The sequence below is a fragment of the Python bivittatus genome, unplaced genomic scaffold (genome assembly GCF_059951505.1).
Source record: "Python bivittatus isolate LINGU-HERP-01145 unplaced genomic scaffold, Pbiv_v1 ctg000840_np1212, whole genome shotgun sequence".
Classification (NCBI taxonomy): Eukaryota; Metazoa; Chordata; class Lepidosauria; order Squamata; family Pythonidae; genus Python; species Python bivittatus.
Genome location: NW_028277113.1, coordinates 30,360,363 through 30,376,475, shown reverse-complemented (window position 1 = coordinate 30,376,475; position 16,113 = coordinate 30,360,363). Strand labels below are relative to the sequence as shown.

At 34.3% G+C, this 16,113-nt stretch overlaps 1 protein-coding gene across 2 annotated transcripts in view; it reads right to left on the bottom strand.

Moving 5' to 3' along the window:
- Positions 1–13: 13 nt before the first annotated feature.
- SPIRE1 (spire type actin nucleation factor 1) overlaps positions 14–16,113 on the bottom strand; it is a 79,348-nt gene continuing 63,248 nt past the window's right edge. For both annotated transcript variants that reach the window (XM_088131050.1, XM_088131051.1), the window contains 5 exons: positions 10,851–10,988; positions 9,958–10,028; positions 8,944–8,971; positions 8,402–8,538; positions 14–5,621 (listed from right to left, as the gene is read on the bottom strand). In XM_088131050.1, coding sequence (XP_087987176.1) covers positions 5,363–5,621; positions 8,402–8,538; positions 8,944–8,971; positions 9,958–10,028; positions 10,851–10,988 — 633 coding nt within the window. In that variant the 3' untranslated portion in view covers positions 14–5,362. The remainder of the gene's footprint in view (positions 5,622–8,401; positions 8,539–8,943; positions 8,972–9,957; positions 10,029–10,850; positions 10,989–16,113) is intronic.

Genomic DNA, 16,113 nt, shown 5'->3' with positions numbered 1-16,113 from the left:
TTTTTCCTTGTAAGCATCCAGACTTTTGGTGATCTGCGTTTCTTTTTTAAAACCAACTATTAAAAGATAGCAGTGGGAAAAAGCCAAGAAGAAAAGAGTTATCGGCATGCTTCCCCAAATATATTGTCCAGTTGCCGAGAGCAAATCTAGATAAACTTCTTTCATTACCACTGTTTCCCCATTTATAGTGAAAGATAACGGCTGTGTAAGTCATCACTGAAGCAACAGTTACTTTCTGGGTATGGGATGAAGCCTTATCATTTCTAAAACATTACTTTAGCAGACAGTGGCTTTACTCTGTGTCTTAAATCCAGCTCCAGTAAGCTCAGCTTTCTCCAATAATCCTTCATGACTTTGATTTTCATTTGTTACTCTTTTTAATTTTACTGTATTATGATTTATCTTCTATCTTTGACCTAGATGGGTTTTCAGGTGAGCACAGCCCTTTCAGAAAGCAAGATTTAAAACCGAAAAAGTCATTTGAAGAAAAAAACATACAATATTTTTCCTACAAATACACGACTACAAAGCTTTTCTGCAACATCTTCAGGTATGGAGTGCAGAAAAATAAGTCTTCAGTTAGGAACTGTTGGACAGCAAAGTCTAAAATGTGAATCATCTCTCTACAAAATCTAAAATGTGAGTCCTCTCTATACAAAGAAAGAATTATTTTCCTCGACGGAAAGCAGCAGATTCCAGCACAGGGCTCTTGCTGGTGGAAAGCTGACTAGCCAATTTCTCCAGGAGCTTTCAGTACCATTTCATTAAATGTTCAGGATATCCCCAGTTCTCCAGAGCAGATTTTGAGAAACACACATTGACAAAAAGAATTGTACTGTGTATATGTGGCTTTTCCCTATGGATTCATCCAAATCAAGGAGTTCTGAATCCATAGTCAAAACAAGCCTGTATTTTAATTATTTCTCATAATGTTCATGCATTTTTAAAAAGTGTACAGTTCTATACATGGCAATAGGTTTTGAAGCTTAGCAGTGCAGATCAAAGCATTGTGGTACAAGGTTTCCTACATTTCGCTGGTGGCAGACAGCATGGAACAGCAAAAAGCCATTTGCTTGTCCATTTCTTCCTAGTGAGTGGTAGGATGGGATTCAGACCCACCCCAGAGTTGATCTAACCCTCTTACTTGGTTTGTAGGTGTGGTGGCTGCTAGATATAAGTTTAGTGATGATCTCATTTTGTGCTCTCAAGAGCTATAATTGGAAACAGGAAAGGGGAAAGCTGACTAATTCTATGGAGCCATAGGATTGCAAACAAAATATGTAACTTGCAAATAATTTTTTAGCAAGTTCATTTAACTTTTACGCATACCATGCGATGATAGGATGTGCTTTAAGAATCAGTACAGTATCTAGGTCTTTTATTTCATTTTTCCCTCCCGCAGTGTAGTTTTCTTTTGAAAGCATGCAATAATGGACAACTTGGCTTGTGGAGCAGCTTTGTTGTATTCTCAAACCAATTAGGCACACAACATTTGTGCAAAGCATTAAAAGAACAATTGACTTCACAAAGTGGACAGGTGCAAGCTAAATACCCTTCTACACTGAAGCAGCCATGTTCTCTGTAAGGCTCAGGATAGCTATTCTGAAAACTTTTTCTAACGCAGAGACCAACAGCGAAAGCCTTCAGAGCAGCCAAGCGGCTGGAAGAGTCAGGTGGTTTGGCTGACTACAAAGGGTTTTGCTTGTGCCCAAGAATTACTTACATATTTCAGCAGATTGTGCCCATGATCCTGAAAAAGCATAAAAACGTACAGGAGAATACTAACGTAACCCGAGTTCTTCACCAGTCATATATCACAGGCAGTACTACATAATTTGCATTTGTGACACCTTGGAATATAAAAAAAATTAAGAAAGGGTTCTTAAGAAAATCTACACAATGCAAACATACAAAGTTCTGCAGATTCTCTGCCAGATACATAGTATATGATCAGCTTTAGTTTATAGTTGAACTAACTATAATATTATGGAAAGAAAGTGAGCCAGAGAAAACATGATATTGTTCCAAATAAATATATAAGTTACATGCAACAATATTCTTGAGCCACCCTCAAAGTAGTCATAACGTTTGCAGGCCTAAATACATTTAGTAATGAGCAAACATTCACAGAACTCTGCATTTTATTTTGCATTTTTAATCTTCAGTTATGACTGCCACTGTAGCAACTACTGCTTTCCCTTTCCATTTTTTCTTTATCTTTTTTGCTTATACCAATTTGTAAGTTAGTCTGCAGTGGTCACAGTGAACACTGGAATTTGTAATCTAGTTTTCTAAAAAAAAATCTTTAATTCACTCATTTCATTAGTACATCAAACGTACGTAGACAACTATCTGCGGTCCTAACAATGTTCAGATTCATAAAGAACAAAGAAACTTGGGTTTCAATTACAAATTATTGAGGTAAAGAAGAGAGTCTCAGTTTAATAAAATTCCAGTCAATGTTCCTAAGAATGGGTTTGGTTCTTAATTTATGAGACCTTACACTGGACCTGGTTTTGAATTACACACCATATACTGATAAGCAGTCCCTGAGGGATAACTTACAAATGGGTATAAGCAGATAGATAAAGAAAAATGGGGAAAGGAAATAATAGGTTTTAATTTATAATGTTTCTTCTTCAGTAGGCTTTGCAGTCACAGAAATAAGCTATTTAAATCAATTAATTCTGACATTTATATTGTGAATGCAAGCATAAAGTAATTATGACAGAGATGGTAAAGGTTCAGAACAAGAGAAAATATTAAAACTACCTACTGACTTTTCAGCTTGAGGTATGGAATTTTAGGGTAAATCATTTTTCAATACAAATTGGTAATCCTTGTCTATATACTGACTGTATTGACTATTCAATCAATGATTGTTTCAGTGGACCAAAGCAAGCTGTTTTATTGCAATTTTATACATTGCTATTCTCTGTTGATGTGATTTGTTCCTTTTGTGGAGCCCAATACAAAATCTTTAATTCATTCATTTCATTAGTACATCAAATGTATGGAGACAACTATCTGTAGTCCTAACAACCTCAGGTAATCTTACATACCAGAATTGATAAATACTTTGTCAGGAAATAAATTTATAAATTTATATGATACTCAATTCTTTGTGTTTCCCTTGGCTCCGCAGAAACACACAAAAAAATGTGAAAACCATGGAAAATGTTTTTCATGATGATTTAATAAAAAGTAGTGACAGAATATTCTAGCCTAGATTTGAAAAGATGGTTGACTATTTCTGTAGAAAAAAAAAAACTATTTTATTTTGGAATGAGAACTAAGTGAGACAGGAGACTAGCAGACCAGCTGCACTGAAGGAGAGTGTACAACATGAAAAGATTCTGGGTAATACAGGGTAATAGGACCACCAATTTGATGATATAATGATACTTTGCTTTCATGTTATATGAAAAAATGTGTGGATTTTATAAGTTAAAGAGAGCAAACAACCTAAGACAGATAATTTCCTGATTAATGGAAATGATTACTAATTACCTGGGAGACTGTTGGTCATCACCCATGTTGTCACTGACCTCCAAAACATAGTTTTCAATAAATTTCAAATGTCTATGATCTTGTAAGATCATCAGATTTTTCAAGATTTCTTGTGTTAAGCATGAGATTTTAGCTATTTAATTTTCTAAAATTATTCTTAATGTATTTAATATTTGGGTGTTTGGGATATTACATAAACAGGCCTCTTACCTGAAAAGATTGCTGACTCTTATTTCTAATGTTACTTTTTTATATAGTTAGTTCATCACAAGATGTTTGCCATCTAGAATTTGTTGTGATAGCCTTTATGGGAGCCAAATACTCATTATAAAAACTGACTAATTTAAGTTGTGATCCTTAGATCTTTAATTTAACAATCATAATTTCAGTTAGGTAGTAGAACAGTCAGTATAGGATCTGGGTTTTGGTATTCAAGGAATATCAAAATATTAAGGGTCAAGGGTTAAGGTGACAGAATAATATTTTGATAATATATTTAATAAATAAATGTCTGGTTAGTAATTGCGTATAAGGAAATTCTGCCTATTTTGGAAGTGAACTGAGGTGTCACTCATTCCCTTTACAATACAAAAATGAAAATGCAAACACCTTTTCTCCATATCTTACTTTGATTCTAAACATAGGCTAGGGCATTAAAACATAGAAGAGTTATTGTTCCTATCCACAGATGATCTGCAAACAGTTTAACTGGGCCGCTATAAATATAAAAATAATCCAATTCCATACTAAGCGCCAGTTTTGTTTAAAAAATCTGACTACAAAAGAGTGCAAAAATGTGATGTTCAGTAATATTTTAACTTGAAAACATTCAAATAGTGTTTCTCCAACCTTTTGAAAAAAAAGGAAACAAAAACACTTGTTAATCTGAGACACCATTGTCCCAAATTTTTCCAGGAAAAAAAATCTTTACAGCCAAGATACATACCCCTGTAGAAATGGGGTTAATAATGGACATGCTCCCATATTCTTAGTTACAGCAGTACTTATGTATTGCTCTATAAAACAAATATACATATTTATCTTACTTTCTCAGGATTATTGCCCAGAGAACATTTAGTTTACAAAAGTTCATTAATATTAAAAACTGGACTTATATTGCATTCTCTCTCTATACAGGGTTTTGTTTTATTTATAAAAGCTATGGGTAACACTACCACTAATATTCAGACTACATTCCAGATAGGAAAAAAATATTATTACTTTGAACACACTAATTTTATTATAGTATAGTAGAAGCTGCAGGAAAAAAATTACCCATTCAGGCTTCCAGCTTATTCAATATTTTATACTAGGTCTGAGACAGTATGGGTTGATCAACCATTTCAAGCACATTAGCAAATCCTTCTTAATCTTGTGCTATAAGACATTAAGTTCTGTACAATATGGGACTAGGTACCTCGGATACCAAAATATGAATAATATTTAATTGGTAGTAAATGCCAATATGGTTTAATGCTTACAAATGTACTACTAACACCATCACCTAGTTTTTCTTTAGATCTATCTATCTATCTATATTATCACTCATCTTAAAAACGATTAAGGGAAAATGGGGAAAAATACAAGTAAAGACTTTCTTTGTACATTGTACTGTACATATACAAATAGACAACAATCTAGTATAGTTGCTTTCCTCCAGTAAAACAAGTTTATTAGCTGGCCTGCTGTGTAGACCAATTTCTGATTCTTTTTGTAAATTATAAAGAGCAGTGAAACCAGTAAGCTAATGCAAATGTAAACGGTCAAGTAGGACAAAAGAAAGAAAGACATTCTGGTTTTAATGAGTTTTCTCAGGATCTCATGAAGACCAAGCAAAAGAAAGGCACAAGACTCAGATTTCATTGATAGTCCTCTCAGAAGGACAGTATTCTGAAGTGCCCAGAGATGACATGTAGAATGACTGTGTTTTCCTTTTTAGTCTGGCTCGTTTGTTAGCCAGAGAGAGGCTACGGCGGCTTGAATTAATGATTTCCGAAATGAATTTCTTGCAGTCCACACACACCTCCATGGTGCTCCAGTCCTCCATGAGTTCTTTTGGAAAGAGTGCTTCTTCACTTGGTTTATCTACAGACTTTGACTTTGAGGACAACCTAAAAATAAAGGAACAATTCTGATCTTATTAGTATCATTCAACTTTCCAATTGTTCTAAAGAATTTCAGAAGTCTTTTCAAGTTTTTCCAGTTCTTAACATATTGAGTAAAGAGAAAGAAGAAACTACATAAGTCACCTGAATTTCTTACGGCCAGTTATTTATTTGTTGCTTCTCCTTCGAGTCAGTGTTGACTGCTGGGAACTGCTTGGACAAGTCCCTGCAGTTTTCTTGGCAAGATTTTTTGGAAGTGGTTTGTCATTGCCTGCTTCCTAGGGCAGAGAGAGAGTGACTGGCCCAGGGTCACCCAGCTGGCTTGTGCCAAAGGTGGGACTAGAAATCAGAGTTTCCTGGTCTCTAGCCCAGTGCCTTAACCACTACACCAAACTGGCTCTCCCGGTTATTAATACAAATCTATTAATATAAATCTGTATTAATAATGATTATTACCAATGATTATGTCACATGGCCAGTATTTGTGAAGGCACTTGTACTTTTAAAAGACTTTTACAAGCAACATAGAGAAAAGTACTTTTGCAAACCAAATCATAACAAAATGTTATAATTTTAATTATATAACATAATTATAACAAAATGTTATAATTTTAATAGCAAGTGAAGTTTGAAAAAGTCTCTCCTTTTGCTTTAAACAGCATAAAAATAACCTATTTTATATAATCAGAACATTTAATGCTCAGAAAAAAATCTGCTTGCCAAAAAAAGAAAAGAAAGACTAACACATGTACTATGGTAGAAGTTTTCAGAGGCAAGAAAGTATTCCAGTAAATATATTCAAGAGAGGAAAAATGCAAATTTAACTAATGGAAAACAAGATGTAGCTGTAGAATATAACTCAAGCAATTGCTCTGTATTAAAAAATTCCCTTCTATGCTTCCATTCTCATCATGCTACTAGCATAAAAGTTTACCAGACATGCTTGGAGTTTTAAAAATTCTCTTTGAGTCTTAAATACACAGTATTTTGTCTTAAATCATGCCGTGTAGGATTGCAGGTCTGGTGACGTTCTTACTAATTCCCTAAACACCTTTGGGTCAACTTGTATAAGACCTGTTGAATGGAAGCTACCCTTGTTATTCCATACAGTAGGAAAAGTATATTTTCTTTCTTTTTACTAAAACAGAAATTAATTACATGTTAAAACAGGCTGAAAGAGGTACAAAAGATTACATTCTTAATTTAACCTGATAGTTCTCAAAGTCACATCACAATCACATGTAAGGAAGGTAGAAAGCCAACCAAGGAAGGGGTATTTTCCAGCTGATTGCACAGAGTGTGAAATATATGACTATTTGCCTGTTAGAAATAAGGCATGGATTTGCGCTCAGTGCAATGAGCTCATGGCACTCAGGACGCAAGTCTGTTCCCTTAAAATCAAGATGGCTGAACTGGAGATGCTTGGATAGCTACAGAATATGTAGACAAATTATTCTGGGATGTAATAGCATTGTCCTACTTCCAGAGCAACCCTCTTGCTGAGGGTCTTAGGGAAGGAGGACATCATTTCAAGAATAAGGTAGATGTTCCCACTGGAGAGACACAATCCTTGGGTGAGGAACCCATTTCCTCTTCAACTAAGAAGACTCCTGTGGGGTGTAAGACAGATGGGTTTCTGACAGACATGTAGTGTGACAGATTGGAGAGGCAGGAATATTAGACATAACCAAAAGATAAGAGAGTTTGTTGGTAGCTCATAAACAGCAATCCAATCTAGATGGCAAGAAACAATTAAAAATATTTCAACTGACTACCTTAATGAACTCACCAATGAGGCTTGGAAACTACTGCAGTTTCCAAAAATTGTGTATTTACTCCTAATACTAGCATTAAAGACACTTTAAGCTTCCCTGAGCTTACCCAGCTGTGTGAGGCTTGACATATAGATCATATCTTGACTTACCTATTTGGGACAAAGGCATCTAGGCATCATGAGTCATCTAGATGTAAATTGCTAGACAGTGCTGAGGAGGAACAATGGTCATGGTGTATGTTGGCACCAATAATATAGGGAAATACAGTGTGACAGTCTTAAGTTTAGGTTGCTAGTAGCAGACTGTAATCCAGGACTGTCACAGTAGTGTTTTCAGAAATGCTACCTGTTTCAAATACAGGACTAACTAGACAAGGCAGAACTCAGGAGTCTCAATGTATATGAGATGATGGTGTCAGGCAGAGGGGTTTAGATTTCAAATATACAAGCCAAGATTCAAAAAGGTTTATATATGCACAAATCTTTCCAAGAAGAATGTGTTGGTTGACTGTCTTCTTTTTCTTGTGCTTCACAGAATGTTATTCTGGAAGGTGTTAACAGGAAAGGGGGGGGGGCTGTCCTTTGAGACCTGCCTAGAAGTTTGTTAAAATATATTTTGTTTTAAGGTAGGGAAGACATTTAGAGCATGACTTCTAGAATTCTTTTTCACCCCTTAGAAATAGCATTACACTGGGTCATGTGACTAGAAAGGAGATGGAAGGAGGCTTAGAACTGAGGTGCTGGGAACGTTTCAAGTGACTGACCAATTGTCTTCTCCATAGGGGGAAGAGAAATTCCATGGGGAGAATTTATCTGAAATCTTTCTCCACAGCCTCTGATTAAATCCAGCTATTTTGAAGTCAAAATCTCTAGCTTCTTCTCCACCACTAATTTGACTGAGTTGTATGAACATCCCATTAGTTTGGAAAGAATAAAAATGAAATAAACTAATGAATAAATGAACCTCTCTCTCTCTCTCATTCTCCCATTATTAATCATAAGCATAAATTACCTTGGTATGCCCTTCAGTGACCTGTGATGGCTGATGGAAGGTTTATCAGGCCTCATAAAGCTTTCTCCTTTCTGCAAAGCAGAAGGTCCCAGGGAAAAAATTGGAAGGGTGGAATATGGCTTTGACGGTAGGCGCATCTGTTGTAAAAGCAAGTGAATAATAGTGAGATATAATTGCCCTGAGACTGCAAATGCCGTACCATTTATAGCAGCTTACTTCAATATATTCTCAATAATACTGACTTTATGAAACTTAGTTTTCAACTATCTGCTAAGTATAATATTCTGAAAGCAAGTGCAGACTCTCATATTCACAACCAGTCATTGAAGTTCACTGCATGACATTTGCCCACTTACAATATCTAATTCAAAACCACCTCTTATGTTTCTTTAGGGATAAAATTGGAGACGGAATACTATATATACTGTCTTAAGTTCCTAAAGGGAAGGCAGAATGTAAAACTATCATATAAAAATGAAATATTTAAATAAATAGAAACAATTTAATAAACAGATTTTTTAGACAGTCGTTTCTAAACTTACTTTTTTACAGCACTGTGAACACACAGGCCTATAAAAGAAAAAAAAAAGATGTGGCTTTCTTAGTACAAAGAAAAATTGCCTCTGAAATCTATATTGCATTTTTCTTATGAAAATATTTCAACAGTTATATACTATTTTTGAATTTCACTGGTTATTTCATTTTTAGCGTAAATAACAAACACAGATGAAGGCTGGAAGACTGGAACTGGGAACAGAATCTTGTGTGCTCAAGCTAGATCTGACCCAACTTCCCACTTGGGTTGCTACTTCTCATATTCAAACCTAATCTGCTTCACTAAGGTGTTTTAATTTGTAGAAACTATTTGGAAGTAAAGATGAAATATCTCAGAAATCAAAGTGGGCATGTTTCAAATAGAAACACGCCTTACAGATTTTAGTCAATATTTTACAATCTAAAACCAGAAATGGAATGAACAAAAATTTGCTGCAATTCTATACTTGTAAGAAAATTTAGAAACTGGCCAAAGATTTTGCTTGAGACTCTACAGCAGACCTTTACTTCAGAAATGCAGAAAGCACATTTTAAATGCGTCTTATGAGAAACTCAGAGGAATGTTAGTCTTCCGAGCAATATAGCAATGAATCTATAGTAGTATTTATAGCCTTATGTTATTACAGTACATATCATGCATGCAAATTTCTGTGTAGGCTTATGAAACCAAGACTATTAATCTATTTCCTGCTCTTAACAAAGTGATCTTGATGAAATCTAAATACATTATCTCTCACTAACTACTCAGCCTCTTTTATATTACCTAGCATGTTTATCATACTCCATAATCAGCATTATTAACTGCAAAGGTTTCCACTTGAGTTTATAAAAGTGCAAATCTTTAAACTCTTCAATTTCTCCTTTACTCTCCAAAAATCACCCTTCCTCCTTCCTTCCATATGCAAAAACAATAACAATAAATTCTTTAAAAATGGTTTAATAAGTACTTCATTCCTATCACTGTATTATTCAGCAGTTTTCAATGGTAGCCATGTGCTTACCTTTTACAAAACTGACAAGTATAGGACCAAGTGAAGAAAGAAAATCTTCTTGTGCGGCAACAAAAACAGAGCTACAAAAATTGGGAATAAGACAGACCATTATGTCTGTACAAGAACCTCAGCAAAGCTACATTGTCTAATCAAGAATTAGTTGTACACTTCATTAATTTAATCACTGTAATTAAATTTGTTAAAATAAGTAGTTTCCTCACTCTTTATGAAATCCTCATTAAATGTTTCTATAATCCCTTGCTAACTGACATATCTTCTATATTAAGCATTCTGACAGCAGAAACATAGGAGCATGCTGACAAAGAATAACTATCACTGAGTTCAAGAACTGGATTCAGACTTATGTTCAGTAGAATTTTATTGGCACTTGAGAAGGTCAAGGTGGTGATTTATACTGATTCTTGCTTCTTTCCTCTGTGGTTCCTGCCCAGTGCTTTCTATAAAGCTACTCCAGAAGGTTGAGTGATGTCCAAAACAAGATGAGAAGTAACAGTGGATGTTCCAGATAAAATTTGCAAAAATCAGTGTCCTGACCCCTTTTAAACATTTCTACTGGACTTTTGTGAACAGAAGGAGCTCTTCTATTTTCAGAAGAATAAGCCTGGATCTATACACCTAGCCTTTTCCTTCTGCACAGGTTTACAGCCTGAAATATTTGAGTCTATCTCTGCAAGTTTTAACTTCCTGTGTATGTATACAAGAAACAGTGCATTAATAAAGGTAACTATTTATTTCACTTAAACAATAAATTTAGAATATTTCTAAGTGGCTTGAGACTTTTCTAAATTTACATTTTTTAAGATTTCTAATAACATTTGACTGAATTTCTTCTCCAAACTCCACTATCCATATCTCCAGAAAATCAACACAATTAGCCATACCTTTCCCTTCTTTAGGGCAGTATAGACATCTTTGTATTGTTGGTACTTCTCTAGTTCTGCCTTTACCAGCACTTGACGGATATGCATTACTTCTTCCACTGTGAGAGCCAGGCATTCTACTGGGTAACAAAACTCCTCCTGAAAGCAAAAAAATGCTTTTCAACTGTCTTTCTCATAGCATTTCCCAGCTATCCATGTAAAGAACCAGCCACCTGGTTAGTAATTTCAAAGGAAATAGATTTTACCATCAACAGTGGAGAACATTTATAGATCCACAGGCATCAAAATAGCAAAGACTTCAGATATGCAGCCTAAAGAAGTTGTCCCCGAAAATCCCTTTGATGTTTGCTAAACCAATCACTATGATGGCGTCTTTGATACTTTATGATGCCTAGAGGAGCCGAAGAAATGGTAAGTAATCCAATCCAAAAGAAATCTTTATTCTGTGGTATTCTTTTCATTGCAATTACATGTATTTGTTTCTTTATAGAATATTTAAACAATTACAGTTACAATTTTGTACACCTTTATACTCATGCTATTAGCAAGAATATCAATCCATTACAATTTGTGATAGGAAGTAGTATATAGAGCTTTTTTTTCCATACTAAAGCTCCATAGCAGGTTACTAGTGAATTGAGTAAATCATTGGAATTGTTGATACCACGGAATAAAAATGCACATCCCCAATTCAGCTCTTTCATAGATTGAACAGATCTTACTGAAAGACAGAATTCTTGCCATAGCCTGCTAAATCATATTTTGCAAATAATTTGGTTTGCAAATTACAGAAAATGACATGTTAATCTTATTTTTACCCTGCCAGAGAATGACTTATAAAGCTGGGAGTGAGAGGAAAATAATCAGTAGTCTGCCAATGAACTAGGACATTCATCAAATCTATGTTACTGATAGCTGTTATGAAAAATGGTTCAAATTCACACAATAAATGCAGCACAATGCTGCAAAATCCAACTAACAGACCAACATATACAATGTAGATACATTATTTTAAGTAGGTTATAATTCTGTCTTTCATTTCAGAAGAAAATTATAATGCAGAACTGGTAAGAGAGCATACCAGAGCCACTGTATTTTAAAGAATAGCTGTCTTACCTATCTAAAAATGGACCTCAGACAGAAACTTCATCCTGCTCAAGATGCCTACAAATTGTGCCTTTTCTATAATTAACAAATTCATACTGAAGATGACTTGGAGAGCCAAGATTTAGTGCAGCTTGCTATACTTTATTATCCTCAGTATCAAACTGGAAAGAAAAAAAATCTATTTCCCCCCAGCATCTGTAAATGTCTTCATATTTTATAGGCATTTATAACTTTTTATCTTTTGCTTTTCAGTTTTTACAGAATTATCTAGCTTATTTTAAAATATTAATTGCTTTACAGTGTCACTGGCTCCAAGACTATATTTAAAGGTTGATATGTTATGGTTTGATATGGTATATTACACAGAAACAAATCAATGAATATGATGGTAGGATTCTTTATATTAAATGTTGATGCTCTGTAATCCAGAATGGTTTGCCACTAAAATATTTGAAGGACTACTGCCTTTGTATGAACCAATCCACATCTGAAGGCCTTGCTCAATCGCTGATACTAAAATGCACGTGGCTGTTGCAGTGCAGATCAATGAAATCTCTCCAAAGAAATGTCATTGTCCTTCCTCCTTATTGATAATTATTAAATAGGTGACAGCTTGCCTTTTGTTGCTTGTTTCATAACTTTGTTTAAAACACCAATGCCATATATACACAGGAAAAGTTTATATAAAATATTTCATTAATAAAGGTGGATTATACTTAGTCTTTAATATAGAATATGAGGAGGCACAAGTCCCTTCCTTATCTATTTCCCAATGGTGTTTCTCCCAAACTACAAGATGGTCCATATTTGCCAAATAACTTTCATGAGTAAGTAGATAACTGAATCAAGTCTATGCAAATAATGGCATCACTGAGAAATTACTAGCTTCTTAATTTCTTCTATGTATGATTAAAATATCACCTAATTATAAATTCACAGCCTTTTTGGGGGGGGGTGTCTTACAAATATGACTTTTTTAAAGAAAAGTGTGCATCTATAATTTCAGTGTGAAAATGAGAAGTCATGTTTGGAAACATTTACTATATAGAGAGCATGTGAGAGTAAAGCTAAATTGGTGCTCTCTGTCAAATGTACATTTATTGGTCAACTCAGCTCTTCTCTTTTGTCCTTTGGGCTTTATTATCTGGAGTAAACTATTAAAGTATCAATTAATGCTTTTTACTAATTTCTTATTACATATTACACTGGAGAACTGAAATAGTATCATTTTTATAATGGATAAAAGCTATTACTATGAAATATGGTATATTATTTTCTTACTATGCTCTACTGTTCTGTCCTTCACTATAATAAACAGTAGAGAATTGTATTATTCTATTCTTGCCGTCATAAAAAACCTTTCTTGAAAATACGAAAGAAGTATGATCAAAAGAAGAAAAACTATATTTCATAATTTTAGTATTTAAAAAGTTACACAAGGACAACTAAATAGTAATACAGCATTAGACAAATAAAAGATATTGAATTATTCTGAGAATAAAATAGGAGATACTGATATATACCTTGCATTACAAAGAAAATCTTTTAATTGAAACTGATTCATGGAATAATCCAGGTAAAATTTGCTAACAGAAGCATTTAGGATTACCAGTTCCATCATAATTTATCCCACTTTCATGAAGATTACATGCAATGAAGTGTACAATTCTGAGAGGAAAACTCTTTTTATGTCTCCCAAATCAATGGAATACAGCAAAATTAGCAAGACATTACAGAGAATCCATTATTTGCTGGATTAGGAACTCACGACAATATTAAACAAAATTTCATGTGGCATAAACAGCTATCAGTTTAAATGCCACTGAATTTTTTAGAAATGTTTGGCTCTGCATTCTCAGAATATAACACACAACCCAGGAAAAGCACATGATAAATATTGTGATGTTAACTTGGAAAGGGACAAAACCTCTTTAAAACTTGAAGAAAATGTTTCATCATGTTCTTCTCAGTATAGCCTCACTGATTCATTATTTTTGAATAATGGGAATAATAGAATGTTCCTAGAGTGTTGTTCTCTTATTGAAAGAAAAGCAGGGCTGTTCTTTTAAAACTATTCCCAGTGTTCCTCACATGTCCACACATTGAGCATATTTGTTTGCAAAGAGATCCCAACATTCATGTCACCCCTTTGAAGACAAATGTGCTCAGTGTGTGGATGTTACAGAAAGTGGATACGTGATAATGACACTCTTGTTTCAAAAAGCGAGCGACCTACATGCAAGTAACACCACACAGGTTTATATCTTCAATGAATCACTTCGTGCATTTCTGGTAATACTGGCTAGAATCATCAGAATCGGGAAACTACCTCCAAAGGCACTGTTGTCTTGTTTTTCTAGAAAGCAACATAATTTCTGCATGGTCAACTGTTTTAAAATAGAAAACAGTCTCACAAGTATTTCACATCATGACAAGCGTAGAGAGTGGGCCAACTATTTAAAAAAACTTCTGAGTGAGATTGATTGATTGATTTAATTCAATTTCTATAGCCGGCCATCTCAGACAAGATGTATCAGCTTTTTGGATTCTGGTCATTTAACTCTTTTTTGTGTTAATAGCCCATTACACAATTTAGTTCTAGCTATTGATCATGTATTTAAAATAGATCTTAGAATAATGTAATCTGCTTGCAGTGTTGCCTTTTCAGTCTGAAATAAAATGCACGTAAAAATGTATTGGAGCACCATCATGACTTCAGCATGATCTTCACTGATGGGAAGAGGGTTCTGCCCATGAGAAATTCCTGTAATTTGTGCCTTTAAACCTTTCCCATCAACTATTAGCTATCATATTTAGTGAAAACTATTCAGTATTCTACTGCTATTTCTAAGGGTAAGATGAGTTCAGTATTTTAGTATAAGTGAAGGTTTAAATATGGATTATTACTATATCAAAGATTTAGTAGAAATATGCTTAAAGTCCAGATGCATGAAGCCACCCAGGATTCATCCACTCTGGATGTACCTTAAACCCATTTTGAAGTACTACTAGAATTTTACATTTAACAAGAATAGAGAGTAATTCCTTAGAAACTAGTCCAATCTCAAAGACTATTAGGTGGCATGGTTGCTATGCCTTTTCTTCTAAACCATTACTCTGTTGTGGATAAAAGGCTAAGATCATTGCTGATGCAGCTGTACTGATGTTTCTTTTTCATCAGAGGCAATTCAGTTAGCTGCTGTGTCCTGCCACTGGGATGCATACAGTACTTTACAAAGCTAAAATTCTCAGACAACTTCCGAACTAGTTTATTCTTACATTGCCAACTACAGAAAGCTAACGTAAGAATTACTTCTATTAAATAAAACATAATAGATATATGCATGCGAACACTCTCGTGAAATAAAAGTCTTTATAATGATAAAGCTCAAACTATTTGTTTCTTTCAGTTCAAATCCACTGAGAAAAATGCACTAATTTGTGTAAAAATGTTGAGTGATGTTCAAATACATTGACATGAACTCATACATGTTCTTAATTGTAAATGCTAATTTGTATTTAAGATTTCCTTAAATGTTTGGCATATGCATTTACCTGTATATGAATACACAATGAAAGATTAATTTATAACTGTGAAAACTTGGCCAAAATTGACACATATAATTTTATGAGATTAAATTCATTATTTTTTTCTAAATTATTTCTCTACTCCTGATATTTGCTTTTTAAGTTCCACAAAGTTAAGATCCTAAAAGCTCCTCCTCTAGCTCCTCCTCTAATAAACTTCTGATGTTATATTTTTAGTCTGATTATCTTTCACAGGTAATTTCTACTTCCAGGCAAATTGATCAGAGAATCTATGCATGCACAAAAGAGCCCTGCAGCCACTGAAATCAATTTTAATCAGAATCCAGTGAAATCCTAAACTGTTAATGCCTTGCCACAGCTTAGGAATCTCTTGCCATCTTGATGGAAGGGAAAGATTTATAGGACAGATTTACAAAGCTTGCAGTATGAGGCAAACCTTTGAGGGTTTCCACTTGTTAAAAACTCTTTCACATAGATAATACCCAGTTCTTGCCATTCCAAACAAAACTGCATCAAAAGGATGAGAACTAAGCTGAGAAGCTGTATGTATGGTTGAAAAAAGTGTCTTCCTTGGAACCTGAACATTAGATGGGAAGTAGAAAAGGGA